Below are 15,218 nucleotides of genomic sequence, written 5' to 3'. Positions count from 1 at the left end.
GGGTCAAGGCCCCAACACCTGGGTGCCTTCCTAATAACAATTCCAACGAGGACTTTTAAGGCCCAAAAAGGATATGCCACCTCGCCTAATTATAGAGAAAAAACTTCTTGTGCATCAATGGGTCAACTGTCAACTACAATCAACAATAGGATTAGAGGGGGGAATTCACAAATAACCAAACCCCAATGGTGATGCCATGGCATGCTATTGGGGCACTACGATGGTGGAATGATAATGCCTCATTTTGGATTGAACCACTCTGATGGGGACCATCTAGCTCCGAAGACCAGTCTCAACCAGTTCAAGGAGCCAATGCTGAGGCGGAAGACCTAGCATTCGCGTATTCGGCCTAGTCAACTGGCCCCTAGAGGTTGATGTTATCTTCGTTTGTGCTTTTATGGCTTCTTTGTTTTAACAGCCTTGTACGTGGTCCTATGTATTTGTAAGTGTGGGCCTATGTGTGTTGCCCATGTGTATGTGTGTGTATGGTCTACGTGAGCCTGTGTGTGGATCTCTCCTCACTAGAGGAGCCCACATGACCTACATGTGTGCCTTTTCACTTTAATTTCTATAGGGGGGAGGCCAGTATTCATCCCCTATGTAAAGGGGAGGGGGTACCCCCTCACTTAGAGAAGAAAATGAGAAAAAAGAGTGTTACGTTTTTTTATTGTTTTTTTTACTCTTTGAGTTACTTATAAAAATACCACTGCAACAATGGCACCCTGTTTGAAAACCTAATTTCGGCTGCCGCCACCGCCGTTGCCACTACCAAAGCTGCCACCTTCAGCCGTCATTGCTATCGTTGCCTGTCACCCTCACTATTGCTCACGCCACCACCATCCGTTGCCACCGCTGTTGTTGCTTGCCACTGCCGCTGGGCCCACATTGGCCGCCCTACCGGACACACTCACCCATGACCCCCATGTTCACCCGCGCCCTACGCCACCATTGTGCCTCGCGCTCTGCCCTCTCACCCTACACACCGCCGTCTGCATGGTCCCATCGTGCCGTCTGCCTGCGCCACCCATGCTCACCCTGCGCAGCTCCTGCCCTTGTCATCACCCCATCTTTGGGCCATCGCATTGCCTCTGTGTCACTGCATTGCCTCCCACACTGCCATCGGATCGCCTCGTGCGCTGCCCGCACACCATGCACGCTCAAGATTGCTGACACCGCCAACTTGCCGTGCCTCTGCCACCGCTGCCTCTGCCAATGTCGCTGCTATCCTTACAGGCACCACCGCTACCGTCACTACTACCACTACAGTCTCGCTCACCACCCACGACCCCCTCACTGTCGTACACACCATCCGTTTGCCTGCACTCTGTTCGTGCTCCTCAGCACGGCCTGCCGTGCTGCCCCACTAGTTGTGCTGCCCTCGCTGTAGCATGCATCTATTTGCCGCATCACATGCCACATGTGCCACCACCGCCCACTCCGCCTGATTTTGTTGCCGCATGCCAACCATACCAAAGTCACGCATGCCACTCTGCCCACTATTTGCAACACCGATGGACCCCACACCAACTCCCATCACCACTATCACTGATGATCGGGCCATGTCTATCCAGGTATGCTCGCACATCTCCCTATTTACATGTCCATTATTTCTCTCTGTGCCTCCCTGAGCGCGTCACCACTGCCACGGTTAGGATTGGGTAGGTAGGATTGACATCTTGAGGGATAGGAGTCATGTCGATACACCCTTGGTGGGATTGTCGAGCGTGTGCGCTCTTCAACCTGACGTCTAGGTCATTGGGAACCTCGTTGCATACCCATGACCCCCTCACCGTGATTTATTGGTCGTTTAGGTACTTCAACGCCCAGTTGCACTTCTCATTGATTTTTATCAACACATTTCACATTTTAACAATGCATTCACCCGCCTAATGGACTCGAACGGTCGCTCAATCCCGAATCATCATGACACTCAAGAGGGACATGTTCTTCATAAGTCCACCAACAGGGCAGGGTTAGCCCTTGACTTTGCGCGCTGGGAGATTGAGCATTACTAATGAAAGGTTGAGCATTACTAATGATCATTTCCATTGGACAATATGGGATGGTTCTAGATTGAATCATCCTACCAAAAATAAAGAGAGATAACCACTTGGGCTTCTAGAGCTAGTAGGAGTTCTGGGAGTGATTTCTTGATGCTTTGGTCTCCAGCCACATGAAGCTTATACTCGTCTATAATTACATGTATTCTTAATATTCCTATTCAATGGATAGTCGAGAAGGACATCAAATTATCCGCATATTATAGCACTAGCTGATGTTACTTATGTGATAAGTATAACTGATCTTGTAGCTATTAGTGTGGCGACACTAAAGAAAAATAGTGGATGCTCTTTGGAGAAAGAGTTCACTGAATTGATTTGTACAAATCCCTAAATGGTATTATACTTAAACGTCAATTAGGTTGATTCAAGTCGCGGTTGTATAAGTGGTCCACTGACTGGAGACACCAAGGACATCTTGTGAGTGGACAACTATATTTTTACTATGACTTATTAGCCTCTAATCATGGGATTCAAATAAGTAATAGATCGAATGTAGTAAGAAGCTTATGGATATGATTGAGTGGTCAAGATGGGATCATCCGCCCTCGGTTTAAGAGGATATTGACTTGAGGGAAACAATGCAGAAAAATCCCTGGCTAGGGTAGCGAGGTTATTGGAGATGGTGATCTCCAATGATCCCCATCACACATCAGTACTAATCGAATGATGAGTTAGGGTTTGACGATAAACTATACCCTAAGTTGATTGAGAGTCTTGCGCGGATGATGGATTATACATATATGGTAACCGATGACTGTAAAGGTTCCATGAGGGAGTTCAAGACTACTCAGTATCTTCTAGAGCACGACGTGTAACTTCGCACCCACGGGCAGGAAACTTAAGCTATCGATTGGGTTAATTTGATCCTTATTTAATAATCTATATGTCGATATAGTTAATTAATAAGACTATTCAATAAATATTATTGGGCCATTAAATTTATTAACTAGAAGGCTACATGGGTCTAGAGGGTCACACGCACAAGGTCATAAGGGCATTGGTGTATATATTTTACTTTGGAGGGTTTTTGAGAAAAAACTTTAGTGAAATATAAAGGGGGAAAGGGGTCTCATTTTAAGCACCCACGGAAGCCTGATTTGAGATCCCCATTCTTTATTCATTCTTTACATCAACCAAGGAGAAAGTTTCAAACAAGAGTTGAAGAGGAAGAGGTGGAGATCCAACAGCCGGGTGATCGCGTGGATACTTCTAGAAGCCGGACACGCTAACAACCTTGGAACAATCTCAAAGTGAGCATGTCAAGGGTGGAATAAGTTCCCGAAAAGGTACATTCTGTATGTTGATTTTAAAGATCGATTGTGAATCGATCAACACACTTTCGCATCCATGGAACATTTTTTCCCTGGATGAACCAAGCCACAAAACCTAACAGGCAGACCCCACAAGAGTGGCCTGAAATAGGATGTGGAAAATATTGATTGAAACTCACTTTTGACCAAGATTTGTTAAAGAAGTAGTTATTTTCTTCTGAATTTCTTCCAAATTTAAGTTTGATGAATTAAATCTTCAGAAAATCCAAAACAATATATAAAAACTCTTAATTTTTTTCTGAACTTACCTGATTTTTTTTTAAGTAAGAATCATTAGATGGTTAAAAGCAAAATTAAATATGGTTTACACACCATTTTTTAAAATAAAACAGAATATAACTACTATAACTCTTAGATACATGTTTTTAGCTTAAATCCTCTTGTATTTGGTCTATTGCTATCTATGATTCAACCCTCATTTCCCTATCAGTGAGGAGTGAAAATTTATTGCTTAATCAAAGGAGCTCATCACTTGACCTAGGTTCGTGATATTTGGTATCAGTAACCTATATCCCTAGTTCCCAGAATATCAGAACGCCAAGATAGAAGTGATGCAGAATCTAACTTTTTTCTGCCAACTCAATTCAGCTTAAATGATCCCTTAGGCATTTAATGTAAGTGTTACATTCAATACTATTAAGAAAGCACTCATAGAAAAACTTGTTCTCTCAGCTCTAAAATTGAGTTAACCATTTAATCTTATGTTTAATACAACATAGTTCCAATGGGACAGGTCTTGACTCAAAGGAAAGAAAGATGGAGGTTATCTAATATGTGAGTAATAGGTTAAAAGATGTCAAGGTAAACTAATTATTCCTGAAGACGAATTACTAGCCATTGTTTTAAAATTATCAAAGTTTGTCATATTTTCTTCGTTGTAAAGTAATAGGTATTTTAAAAATTGAAGAACTAAGAGGGGGTGAATTAGTTCAACTTCTTTTTATTTATATAGATTCCTTGTTTTACTCTCACTTACTTCACTCAAGGGAGAATAAAATTTTACCCTGCTTCGGGGCACTAATGTGCCCTTACTGCAGCCGCGCCTCACCCGAGGAGTCGCCCTGACTCCACTAATCACTTTGGCAAATGCAAAGTGATAAAAACTGTTTGCGATGTACAATCGCTCGCACTGATCTCAAGTAATCACACACAAAAAAAAACACTTGCTCGGTGCCGACGTCTTCCTCAACCTCAATCGAGTGCCTTCTCAGCTTCCAGCAACTTTTTGAGCCTCTCCTGAGTCCACTCTGTGCTGATGAAGTCCTCACGTCTCAGGCCACCTTCCCGTGTTCAAGTGGATGTGATCTTTCACCTATTAGTGCACTTCCCTGAAAAGCAATATAATGACAATATCTTTATTGACCTTAAGTCAACTTTTCTCCTAACACTAATTCTCTCCTAAATTCTGTTTTTCCACTTTCAAGTCACAAACCGTGTATCAAATGTCGATCGATGTCAACTACCAATGGATATAATCAAATGCAGTCAAAATCTAAACTTATATCAACTGGTAATAATTTTGCTCAATTGTGATAAGATAGTCCAATGAAATCAATTGATGTTTACTAATATCAGAAATATTCAAAGTAGACAATCAGATCAATCAATATTAAAGATCAATTGTCTTAACTCAAGTTAAATGTGATTTAAAAAATATCAATTCAAATAAAGTAATTATAGTGAATCTGATCGAATGTGATTTAGAAATCTCAAATTAAATCAAACAATTTCACTATGTAAATCCTAATCGAATGTGATTTAGGAAATTTCAAATTAAATCCAACAATTTCACTGTGTAAATCCTGATCGAATGTGATTTAGGAAATATCAATTCAAATCAAATAGTTATATCAATTCTGATCCAATGTAGTTAGATGATATCAATTTAAATCAAACACTTGTATCAAATCTGATCAGATATAACAAAGATATATCAATTCAAATCCAATAGGTATTTCAATTATGATCAAATATATATATATGGGAGATATCAAATGTATTTGAATTTGCGAGTTAATGCATTCAAGAAATTGATTTAGATAGTTATTTAAATTTCATCCAATCTAAAATTCAAAATTCAAGTTTACAAGATGAATGAATAGTTTTCAAATTGAATTTCTTATATCCGAAGAAAACTGAATTTCAAGAACGTTACTTAAATTCAATTAGAATTAGGACGCCTAAAATATTCTAATTGTTTGAAATCGAATTCAAAACTAATTTGAATTAATCAAAGAATTCAAATAGATTTAAAGCTGTCAATAAATTCAATAATCAAGAAATCCAAGAAAGTTAGTTATATGATTTCAAATAATTGCAAACATCAAAATCGAATTGAATTTTATATCAATTGACAATGTAGTAAAAAGCGATTTAATGTTTAATCTTTATCGATCACGATTTCAATTAGATTTTATGTTTGATTTCGCATAATCAAAAAACCGAAAACAACTTGTTATTTAGATTTCAGAAATCCAAGATCAAAATCAGTTTTTCAAATTATGAATGTTCAAATTTCGATTTTAGATTCTAACTTACGAAAGTCAATGAATTTCAAGAACCTTCAAATTAATTTCAGCAGAAATCAAGAAATTGGTATCTTTATTTCAAGAAATCAAGAAATTGGTATTAAGAACCTTCAACAAGATATGGAACAATCTAACCAGGATTTTCTTGAAGAATCAGTAATCACAAACATGCAGATGATGATGTCCACCAGTCTTGAATTTCCTCACCACCAGCCAGAACTTTCAAGAACTTTCAGTTGAGAGAGAGAGAGATCACGATTTTTCAAGAGAAGAGAGAGAATAAGCACCAAAGGAATACCTTAGAAAAAAGACTACATTGGATATTTATAGCCTTCAACTGTTATTGGGCCCAATTTTCCTTGTCTTATTGGGCTTCTACCTTAATTATAAACTTATTATCCCTAATATACTCCATCACATATTTATCTAATAAATGTTTATATATTACTACTATATTCAACTACTTAATTAATTTCATTTAATATTTATTATATTAAATCATCAAAATCCTTTTCCTAACAAAAAGTATTGTTTCAAAACTTTCACCTATAAATGAGGTCAAACAAAGACTCAAAAGTAGGATATTATTATTTCAAAAGTATGATTTTATAGAATATGATAAAGCTGTTGTTGATCATTTGTTTGAATTGGATGTGACGTATGTCATCCCTCTTGGAGATGCAATTCCTTGTGGCAATTACTAATAGTCTATGCAAAGAAAATCAATGGTGAGTGCATATTGTGAAATGCTTTTTTGATAGTTATGATATTTTTAGAGTGGATGTCTAATTACAAGAAAAATTATCTCAAGTATAGCCGCTGATACTTTTGGAAGGAACCAGACCAATATTTTAAACACTCGAGATTTGGAGCTGGAATCAGGTCATTATTCAGTAAATAATTATACTTTGTTATTCCTGATGATTGCGATTGGTGAAAAAATTTGGATGAAGCATGAAACTCTTTTGGCAATGTGTCCTTTTAAAGTAGTTTTTGACCAACAACAACATATGTCTGTATATTTGGAGTGCAAAACATATTGCAAAATAAGGAAATAATAAAGCTTCTATAGATGATGCAGGAAAAAGGACTTTCTCCTACTCCATTAATTAGAGGGAAGAAAAGGATATACTTACTGCTTAAGTTGATTGGTAGTCACTTTGCAATTAGTCCTCACCTGAATGAGAAAAGTATAATATCTCCTACTAATTCAGAACATATAGCACAGGTATCTACCGCCATGATGCGACCTATTGACACAGAGTGTGTATTGTCTTGAGAAATGTGCAGGTCACCCATTTCTTGAGAGTTCTAAACTCACTCTGGTCTATTACATAATATCTGGGAAAAAGGAACTAATAGATTCTCTTTCTGAACTATATGATAAGGTATGAGCAAGTTTACCATCTAACTTTTCATGGAAGGCATGATTTGTTGATATGTAATTAATATTTCATGCACAAATACGACCGAGGCAGAAATAGTAGCTTGCTAAAAAACAGAAATAATAAATTAGAGTGGAGTGACAGAAATAAAAGGAGTAAAACAAATGCACAAAGAGGACAGAGGCAGAAATAACCAGATAGATATATAAACAAACAAACAGACATACATACAGATAGATAGATAGATACATAGATAGATAGTCATTGACTCTATTACAGAATCTGTGTTTTTGGGGAGATGGTCACTTTTTACTACTATGGTTTGACCTCAACATTGCCTCCAAGTCACTTTTCAAAGCCTATACGATTATATGAGCATCATGGATAAAGGTAACATCATTTGAAATCTATGACTGTCACAATCTTGAAAACTGATAACATAAACTAGATTGTACTTGAAATTTATTAATAATTTTTTTTTTCATTGCCTTTCTATGAACTAATAGCTCTCATGTTGATCCTAATATATCCGAGTTCAACTTGAGATGCACATGTGTGTTTTTGTGTTTCCATTTAGAACAGATTAAACTTTCAACAAAGAAGGTCACGATGTAGCACGAAAGAGCAATTTTTCATCACAACTGGCCCAAGAGAAGGAAACAACAGAATGAAAATAGGGATAGAGAAACAAATCCAACCCTGTCTACGAGACAATCACTCAGAGAAGCAAAGAAATGTCGGGTGGTGCAAACAGACCGACCTGATGGGCGGAAGAAAATTTTACGGATGGAAATAAATGACAGTAAATCTTACTCTACAAGACAGCAACTACCAACAATGGAGCATCAACCAAGCAATCAAACTGCATCACATCAAAGCTTGTCAACATCTCATTGCTTTTGAAGTTCAAACTTCACCGGAGCTAGATTCTCATACAAATGGTGTTGCCAAGGGCACTAAAAACAATGTACTCAAACGTTCACATCAATGAATTTTTTTTTCTTTTTTAAAAAAGATAGACAGATAGAAAGACAGGTATATAGATATATAGGTAGATAGATAGATAGATAGATAGATGAATAGATAGATAGATAGATAGATAGATAGATAGATAGATGGATAGATAGATGGATAGATAGATAGATAGATAGATAGATAGATAGATAGATAGATAGATAGATACATACATACATACATACATACATACATACATACATACATACATACATACATACATACATACATACATACATACATACATACATACATACATACATACATACATACATACATACATACATACATACATACATACATACATACATACATACATACATACATACATACATACATACATACATACATACATACATACATACATAAATAGATAGATAGATAGCGAGATATATAGATACATAGCTAGCTAGCTAGCTAACTAGATAGATAGATAGATAGATAGATAGATAGATAGATAGATAGATAGATAGATAGATAGATAGATAGATAGATAGATAGATAGACAGATAGACATGTAGATAGATAGCTAGATAGACAGATAGGTAGATAGATAGGTAGATAGGTAGATAGATAGCTAGATAGACAGATAGGTAGATAGATAGGTAGATAGGTAGATAGATAGGTAGATAGATAGGTAGGTAGATAGCTAGATAGATAGACAGACAGATAGATAGATAGATATATAGACAGATAGATAGATAGATAGATAGATAGACAGATAGATACATAGATAGTAGATAGATAGATAGAACGATAGCTGTAGATAGATAGATTTCAGTAAATGAACTTACCTACTGGTGTAAAACAGAAAGATGGGAAAGACAGAAATAAAAAGAGTGGAATGACGGAAACAAAATGAGTGAAACAAATGCACAGATATATAAACAGACAAACAGACAGACAGATAGATAGATAGATAGCTAGATAGATAGATGGATGGATGCATAGATAGATATATAGATAGACAGATAGATACATAGACAGTAGATAGATAGATAGAACGATAGCTGTAGATAGATAGATTTCAGTAAATGAACTTACCTACTGGTGTAAAACAGAAAGATGGGAAAGACAGAAATAAAAAGAGTGGAATGACGGATACAAAATGAGTGAAACAAATGCACAGATATATAAACAGACAAACAGACAGACAGATAGATAGATAGATAGCTAGATAGATAGATGGATGGATGTATAGATAGATAGATAGATAGATAGATAGATAGATAGATAGATAGATAGAGCGATAGATATAGAAAGAAAGATTTCAGTAAATTAACTTGCCTATTGGTGTACCAGGAGATGCAAAAAATAGTTATCACGCAGAAAGGTATGATGAAAGGAACTAGTGTTATCACATTTTAGAACATTCGTATAAGTGAGAGGTACGGGCAGCATTGAGTGATGAATCACTGACACCACCATCTTTCCGAACATTTATCCCAGCGAACTATAGTATATTCGAGTTTTATGTAAGTTCCCCTCCACGTTCTGCATTCCTATCTCTGATAGGATTTCACAAAGCAGATTATACTCTATGGCACAATATTCATATCAATGACGATGAAAAAAAACACATAGATAATTAGATAGAAAGGTAGATAGATGGATATATACATAGGTACATAGATAGATAGATACATACATATATGGATGGAGAGGTAGATAACCAACCTTGGGAGAAGGAAGAGACAGAGCAGCTCGTTTAAGCGTCTACTTCATCTTACCAAATTTCTTAATTCAGCGGTTTGCATTTGTGATGAGGGGGATATAGTTTATGTTATTTAATTGTATTCATATTGGATGTAGGATGAAATTAGATGTAAGATGGGGAGAAAGGTAAATTTAATGAGGACGGATATAAAAATTAACTCTCGGGGCCGTTAGCTTGGAGCTGACGTTTCGACCACAAATTCGGTCCGCTCAACAAACCTGACCGGCGGAGTAGGTCCATGTGGACCTGAGTTTAACTTTCCGCACCATTAGAATTTGATAACGAATATGATGCTTCTCGTCTCTTTCCTACCCTTAGAATTTGACGCAGTTGCACGCGGAGAAGGGCGTTCTCCGCCGAGCAGAACTCAATCTGTATGGTAGGATGGTTTTGATAGGCGTACCCTTCCGTCCCAGCGAAACGCGTTAAGCCTTGCTTTTATACACGATTCGGCCATTCTTCCTCGCCAGACAGAATAAGCAACCGGACTTTGCAACACACTTTCCCATCCATGGAGACAACCTCTTTCGACTTTCCCAGCTTCTCGCCCCTGCCGGCCTCCGTCTTCTTCCAGGGAGACGGCTCCGTCGTCAGGGGCTCTCTCGAGCTCAACAACGACGCACAGTACAGCTATGGCCGTGCGGTTTACTCCGAGCCGGTTCATCTCTGGGACAAGAAGACCGGCAAAATCGCGTCCTTCTCCACTCGCTTCTCCTTCTCCGTCATTCGCGACCCCTCCGCGCCTGGTTACGGCGATGGGATGGCCTTCTTTCTCGCTCCGGTGGGCTACGCTCTACCGGAGAACACCACCGGAGGCGAGCTCACCCTCTTCAACAGCTACAACGAGAGCCCTGCGGCCAAGGCCCCCGTCGTTGCCCTCGAGTTCGACACCTACCAAAACGAGTGGGATACCGACGTGCCCCATATCGGGATTAACGTCGGCTATATAGATTCTGAAAAGGAGAGATCTTGGGACCCGTTCTGGGGTAGCGATGACTTCACCGCCACTGCCGAGATCACTTACGATCCGGAGAACACCAGAATAAAGGCCAGCTTCACCCAGGAGAACGGCAACAATAGGGAACTCTCTTATACCCTCGATCTGAGGAAGCAGCTCCCAGAGATGGTGACTATTGGCTTCGCCGGCAGCACTGGATATTATTTCGAACGCCATGCGATACATTCTTGGAGCTTCAGCTCGAACTTAGAGCTCTCCAATGATAGCGGGAACTCGATCTCCGCCACCCCATCCCCGCTTCAAGAGCCTTCTTGCTCGGCGCCTTCTCCTCCGGAAAAGAAGAGCAGTGCAGCCATGGTCGGCAGTGGGTTAGCCGGAGCGGCAGCCTTGGCCATTATAACATCTTTCTTGTTGCGATATCGGTCAAGATTCTAATCTAGCCGATGATCAAGAAGAGAGAAGAGGTATGAAGGGATGAACAGAGGAAACACCAGAAGAGAATGTTCCTTGAGTCGTAGTGTTACGATTACCTTGATCATCTAAAACTTCTCTTTATTTAAGTTATGGTTCGATTAGATCTGCGGCGTTGTACTGGTCGTTCATCCCCCAAACGTTCTTAGTAAAAACAAATATATGTTTTAATCTTATTTTATTATTATTTTGCAATCATACCCTCCTTCGAGTTCAGCTGGTATGGCATACGTGGAACAAAGGTTTGATGTCGCTGAACAAGAGAAAAGAAGCAATATTGACTTACCTTATTATCATGTTGGATGCCTAATATTCAATGAGTTATTTTAGGGGTCTTGGTTTGAATGGGTCAAGGAATGAGCCAAGTCAGCATGGATCACTGGTCTTTTGGTACGTGTGGAAGACCAAGTCCTTGGACAGGTCTGCGGCCATGCTTTGAGTCTATGAGCATGCTTTGAGTGCATGAGCAGTTATGGGGAAATGCCTTAAATACGTACGAATTCTTTTTGTAGCATTGTATAGTGTGCATCCCTAGTTCCTTCCTATCTCAAAGTGTGATAAATTACTCTTTTTATTTTTTTCACTCTGTGCGAGGTTGAGAGGGTGAGAGTTTTCTCCTCCATTTACATGTGCGTAGGGTTCGCCATTTTTTACCGAAATCTGGTAAATTGGACTAAACTGATACCATTGGTTTGGGAATATTGGATTTACAGAAAGTTGGGTATCGGGTTTGGTTCACAAGAAAATCAAACCGAAAGCGGAGCGTATAGACTATGGGAAAAAATATCAACATATTTTATTGACAGGCAGATTTGCACATTTGTTGCTTTACGCATGAACTATTACCATGTGCCAAATGTGCCACTCATATTTACTTGAGAAATAACAAGATATTAAATATCATAAAATATAAAACATCAATAGGCTAATAATATAAATACGCACATAATATTTACAAAAAATACTTAAATGCAAAACAACAAAAATATAGAAGTAACATATATGAAAAATACATAAATATGAAAATAACATAAATATGCAAATAACATATACAAATAATAAAATGAATATGCAAGTCTGATAAAAACACGACTAATATATATATATATATAGAATACATAAATATGAAAATAAAATAAATATGAAAATCAAATAAATGTAAAAATAACATAGATACAAATAACGTAAACATGAAAATTACATAAAATACACAAATAATACAAATAGAAAGATACACAAATTGGAGGACCATCGGGAAGCTCCTGCATAAGCTTGCCAGCAGCCACGATGTGACGCCCGAGCCCATGCGAAGGACCCAACTTTCAAGTACACGGCTTGACGATCGACCTCATAATATGTTTATTTATGCATTTATTTGTGTTTAAGAACAGTCAATGGGGCCACCTGTTTAGGCGTAGGATTTGTTTTTATTTTGTATTTTGTTTTTTTAATTGACTCATTGGGGGGATGCCTTTCAATGGATCATTACCCTAATGGCCCATTTTCGCCCTAGTGCGGGAGATCAGACTTCCTGGTAAAAGAAGAAAAAAAAAACGCCGTTTTGTTGTTTTTCTCCCGGTGGGTCCCGTTTTCCCTTCTGCATGACATCCTAGCTTGTACGTGGTCCCTCAAGCCACGTTCAAGGGCTCGTGGTCAGGAGGTCTGGAAGTAAACTTTTGTGATCAAATATCCCACGATCTGGTGGGTATCTCGACGCTCCTTGAGTGCAACCGACGTCTACCAGTCGGAGTGAAGAACTCGAAGTCGACGGTCGAAGTGGTTCCTGTCGCCGCACGATCATCTTGCTGACAGTCTTAATTTTAGCCATATTCCTTTATTCACCATAGTACGGTGACTCCCCTCCCGCAATCGAAGCAGTTACCATCTAAGTGCGTCAGTTTATCCTACGGAGACTCGTGGAGTCACCAGGATACATTTCGCATCCCCGACTACCGTTTCCCCTCTTTTCGACCGTCGAGAAGACATCATTCGCATCGATTGACTCTTCGACAGCCCCACGAGGGCACTCTTACATGGCCTCACGGCCCCGCGAGGGCGGTCTTCCACGGCCCCTCGAGGGCGGCCATCGGTCGATCGCTGTCATAACCGTCTACTTTGATTAAGATTGGCTCCGCAAAGTGAACTCGACGACTGATTACCGATCGGCGTCGCTCTAGGGTCTTCTCTCTTCGCGTTGATCGAACCGACCGCTTTTGTTATCAGCCAGCAGTGTGGACGATATAAACCGTTACAATACCGGGATCCTCTCGACCATCTGCCTGGTACCAATTGATATATTCTTGACGCGTTGATTGCCTGGTAGCAATTGATATATTCTTCTACGAAGGCTTCCTCCCCCCTCACCATCGATCAGGTCGTTGCATGCAGGTTTCACCGTAAACTTTCTTCCCCCTTAATTTTTTGCATGATTACCTGTTTCAGTGCCTATTTCAACACTCTGCTGCCAAATAGATTATTAGAATTAGCCACCTCAATTGTTGAAGGTGGTGGATTATCGGTTCTTGGCGTTGGATTAGAATCGTCATCGATGATGGTTGGAACACTTTCGGGTAGTGATTGCCTTCCCTTCGTTATCAGTATTCGTGCCAATCTATCGGGTCATTGGGAGCCAGTCCGGATCCTAGAAGTATCGTATCATCCCCTGACCATTGATCTAAATCGGCAACAATTGACTATCTTTCGTTCTGGTAAAGTTGCATCATTGATTTCTGGCACTGCATATGTCTATTTTCTCTGTTGTAAACAATTCCGATGATTCCGTCGAATTGTTTACATCACAAATGACATGAATACGTAAACATGCAAATACATAACAACACAAGAATGTTAACACCAAAATATCTAAATATATAAATCTGTAAATATATGACTATAAAAAATATAAAAAATATGTATATATGTAAATCTATGACTATGTACATACACAAACTAAAATATAAACGGTGCCACACAAGACCACGCACCATCACTGGACGTTACACCACTATGGCAGGAGACGTCCCGCGTCATTACACATCGCCAACGCTAGCTTCGGACCCGAGATCTGAGAGCACTGTAAATGGGTCATTTTAGAAAAATGATCTACAACAACCATGATGGAATCATGACGCTTAAGAGTGTGGGGAAGCCCAAAAATGAAGTCATATAAATTTGGACTTGAACTTTTACCGTTATTTAAAGTCTTATCTTCCCTCCAAAGCCTATAAATAGGCCAATGATGTACTTAGCTTCTTGGTGTTTATCATTGGAATTGGAGTTTTCTTCTAAACAATTTGCACTGGTTTTGATGGGGGACCATCTCGCGATCAGCACGGAAGGACGCCAACAGCCTTACCGAGCTGCTCGAGGCGACGCCCGCGCTGCGTCGTTCAAGTACCCCGCGTAAGGATGGAGCCGAACGTGTTTTCATTATTTCTTTTTCTTTTTGTAATTTCTCCACTGAAATGTGGACAAGGTCTATCGTGTTTTGGGCCACATCCTTTTCGAACGTTTTATTTTTTATCTTTTTGAGAGAACCGCTCGTCTCGAGACGGTTCCCTCCAATTACACCTGATTGGGCATGCCTTCGGCCCTATATAAAAGCCGGCATGCCCAATAGGATAGACATATTGGAATTTGAAATCAAGTGAATTGAATTTATTTGTTCTTAGTTTTGTCCTAGCCGTAGAGAGCTATAGTTAGTCTCGAAGCTAGATCACGGTACAACATGGCCATCCTCCACGACGCCATT

The 15,218-nt window shown here is 39.3% G+C and overlaps 1 protein-coding gene across 1 annotated transcript; it reads left to right on the top strand.

Moving 5' to 3' along the window:
• The first annotated feature begins 10,442 nt into the window (after window positions 1-10,442).
• LOC144707968 (seed lectin-like) lies at window positions 10,443-11,662 on the top strand. Its single transcript, XM_078581257.1, has one exon. It carries the CDS (start codon window positions 10,550-10,552, stop codon window positions 11,429-11,431), a length of 882 nt encoding a protein of 293 aa, XP_078437383.1. The 5' UTR covers window positions 10,443-10,549; the 3' UTR covers window positions 11,432-11,662.
• Window positions 11,663-15,218: the final 3,556 nt, after the last annotated feature.

Source organism: Wolffia australiana, chromosome 9 (genome assembly GCF_029677425.1).
Source record: "Wolffia australiana isolate 7733 chromosome 9, ASM2967742v1".
Taxonomy (NCBI): Eukaryota; Viridiplantae; Streptophyta; class Magnoliopsida; order Alismatales; family Araceae; genus Wolffia; species Wolffia australiana.
Note: the sequence above shows the minus strand (reverse complement) of the source record. Positions and strands in the feature narration are given on the sequence as shown.

Coding starts and splice junctions, on each gene's coding strand:
- LOC144707968 (XM_078581257.1), top strand. CDS start 10,550: ATGGAGACAACCTCTTTCGACTTTCCCAGCTTCTCGCCCCTGCCGGCC.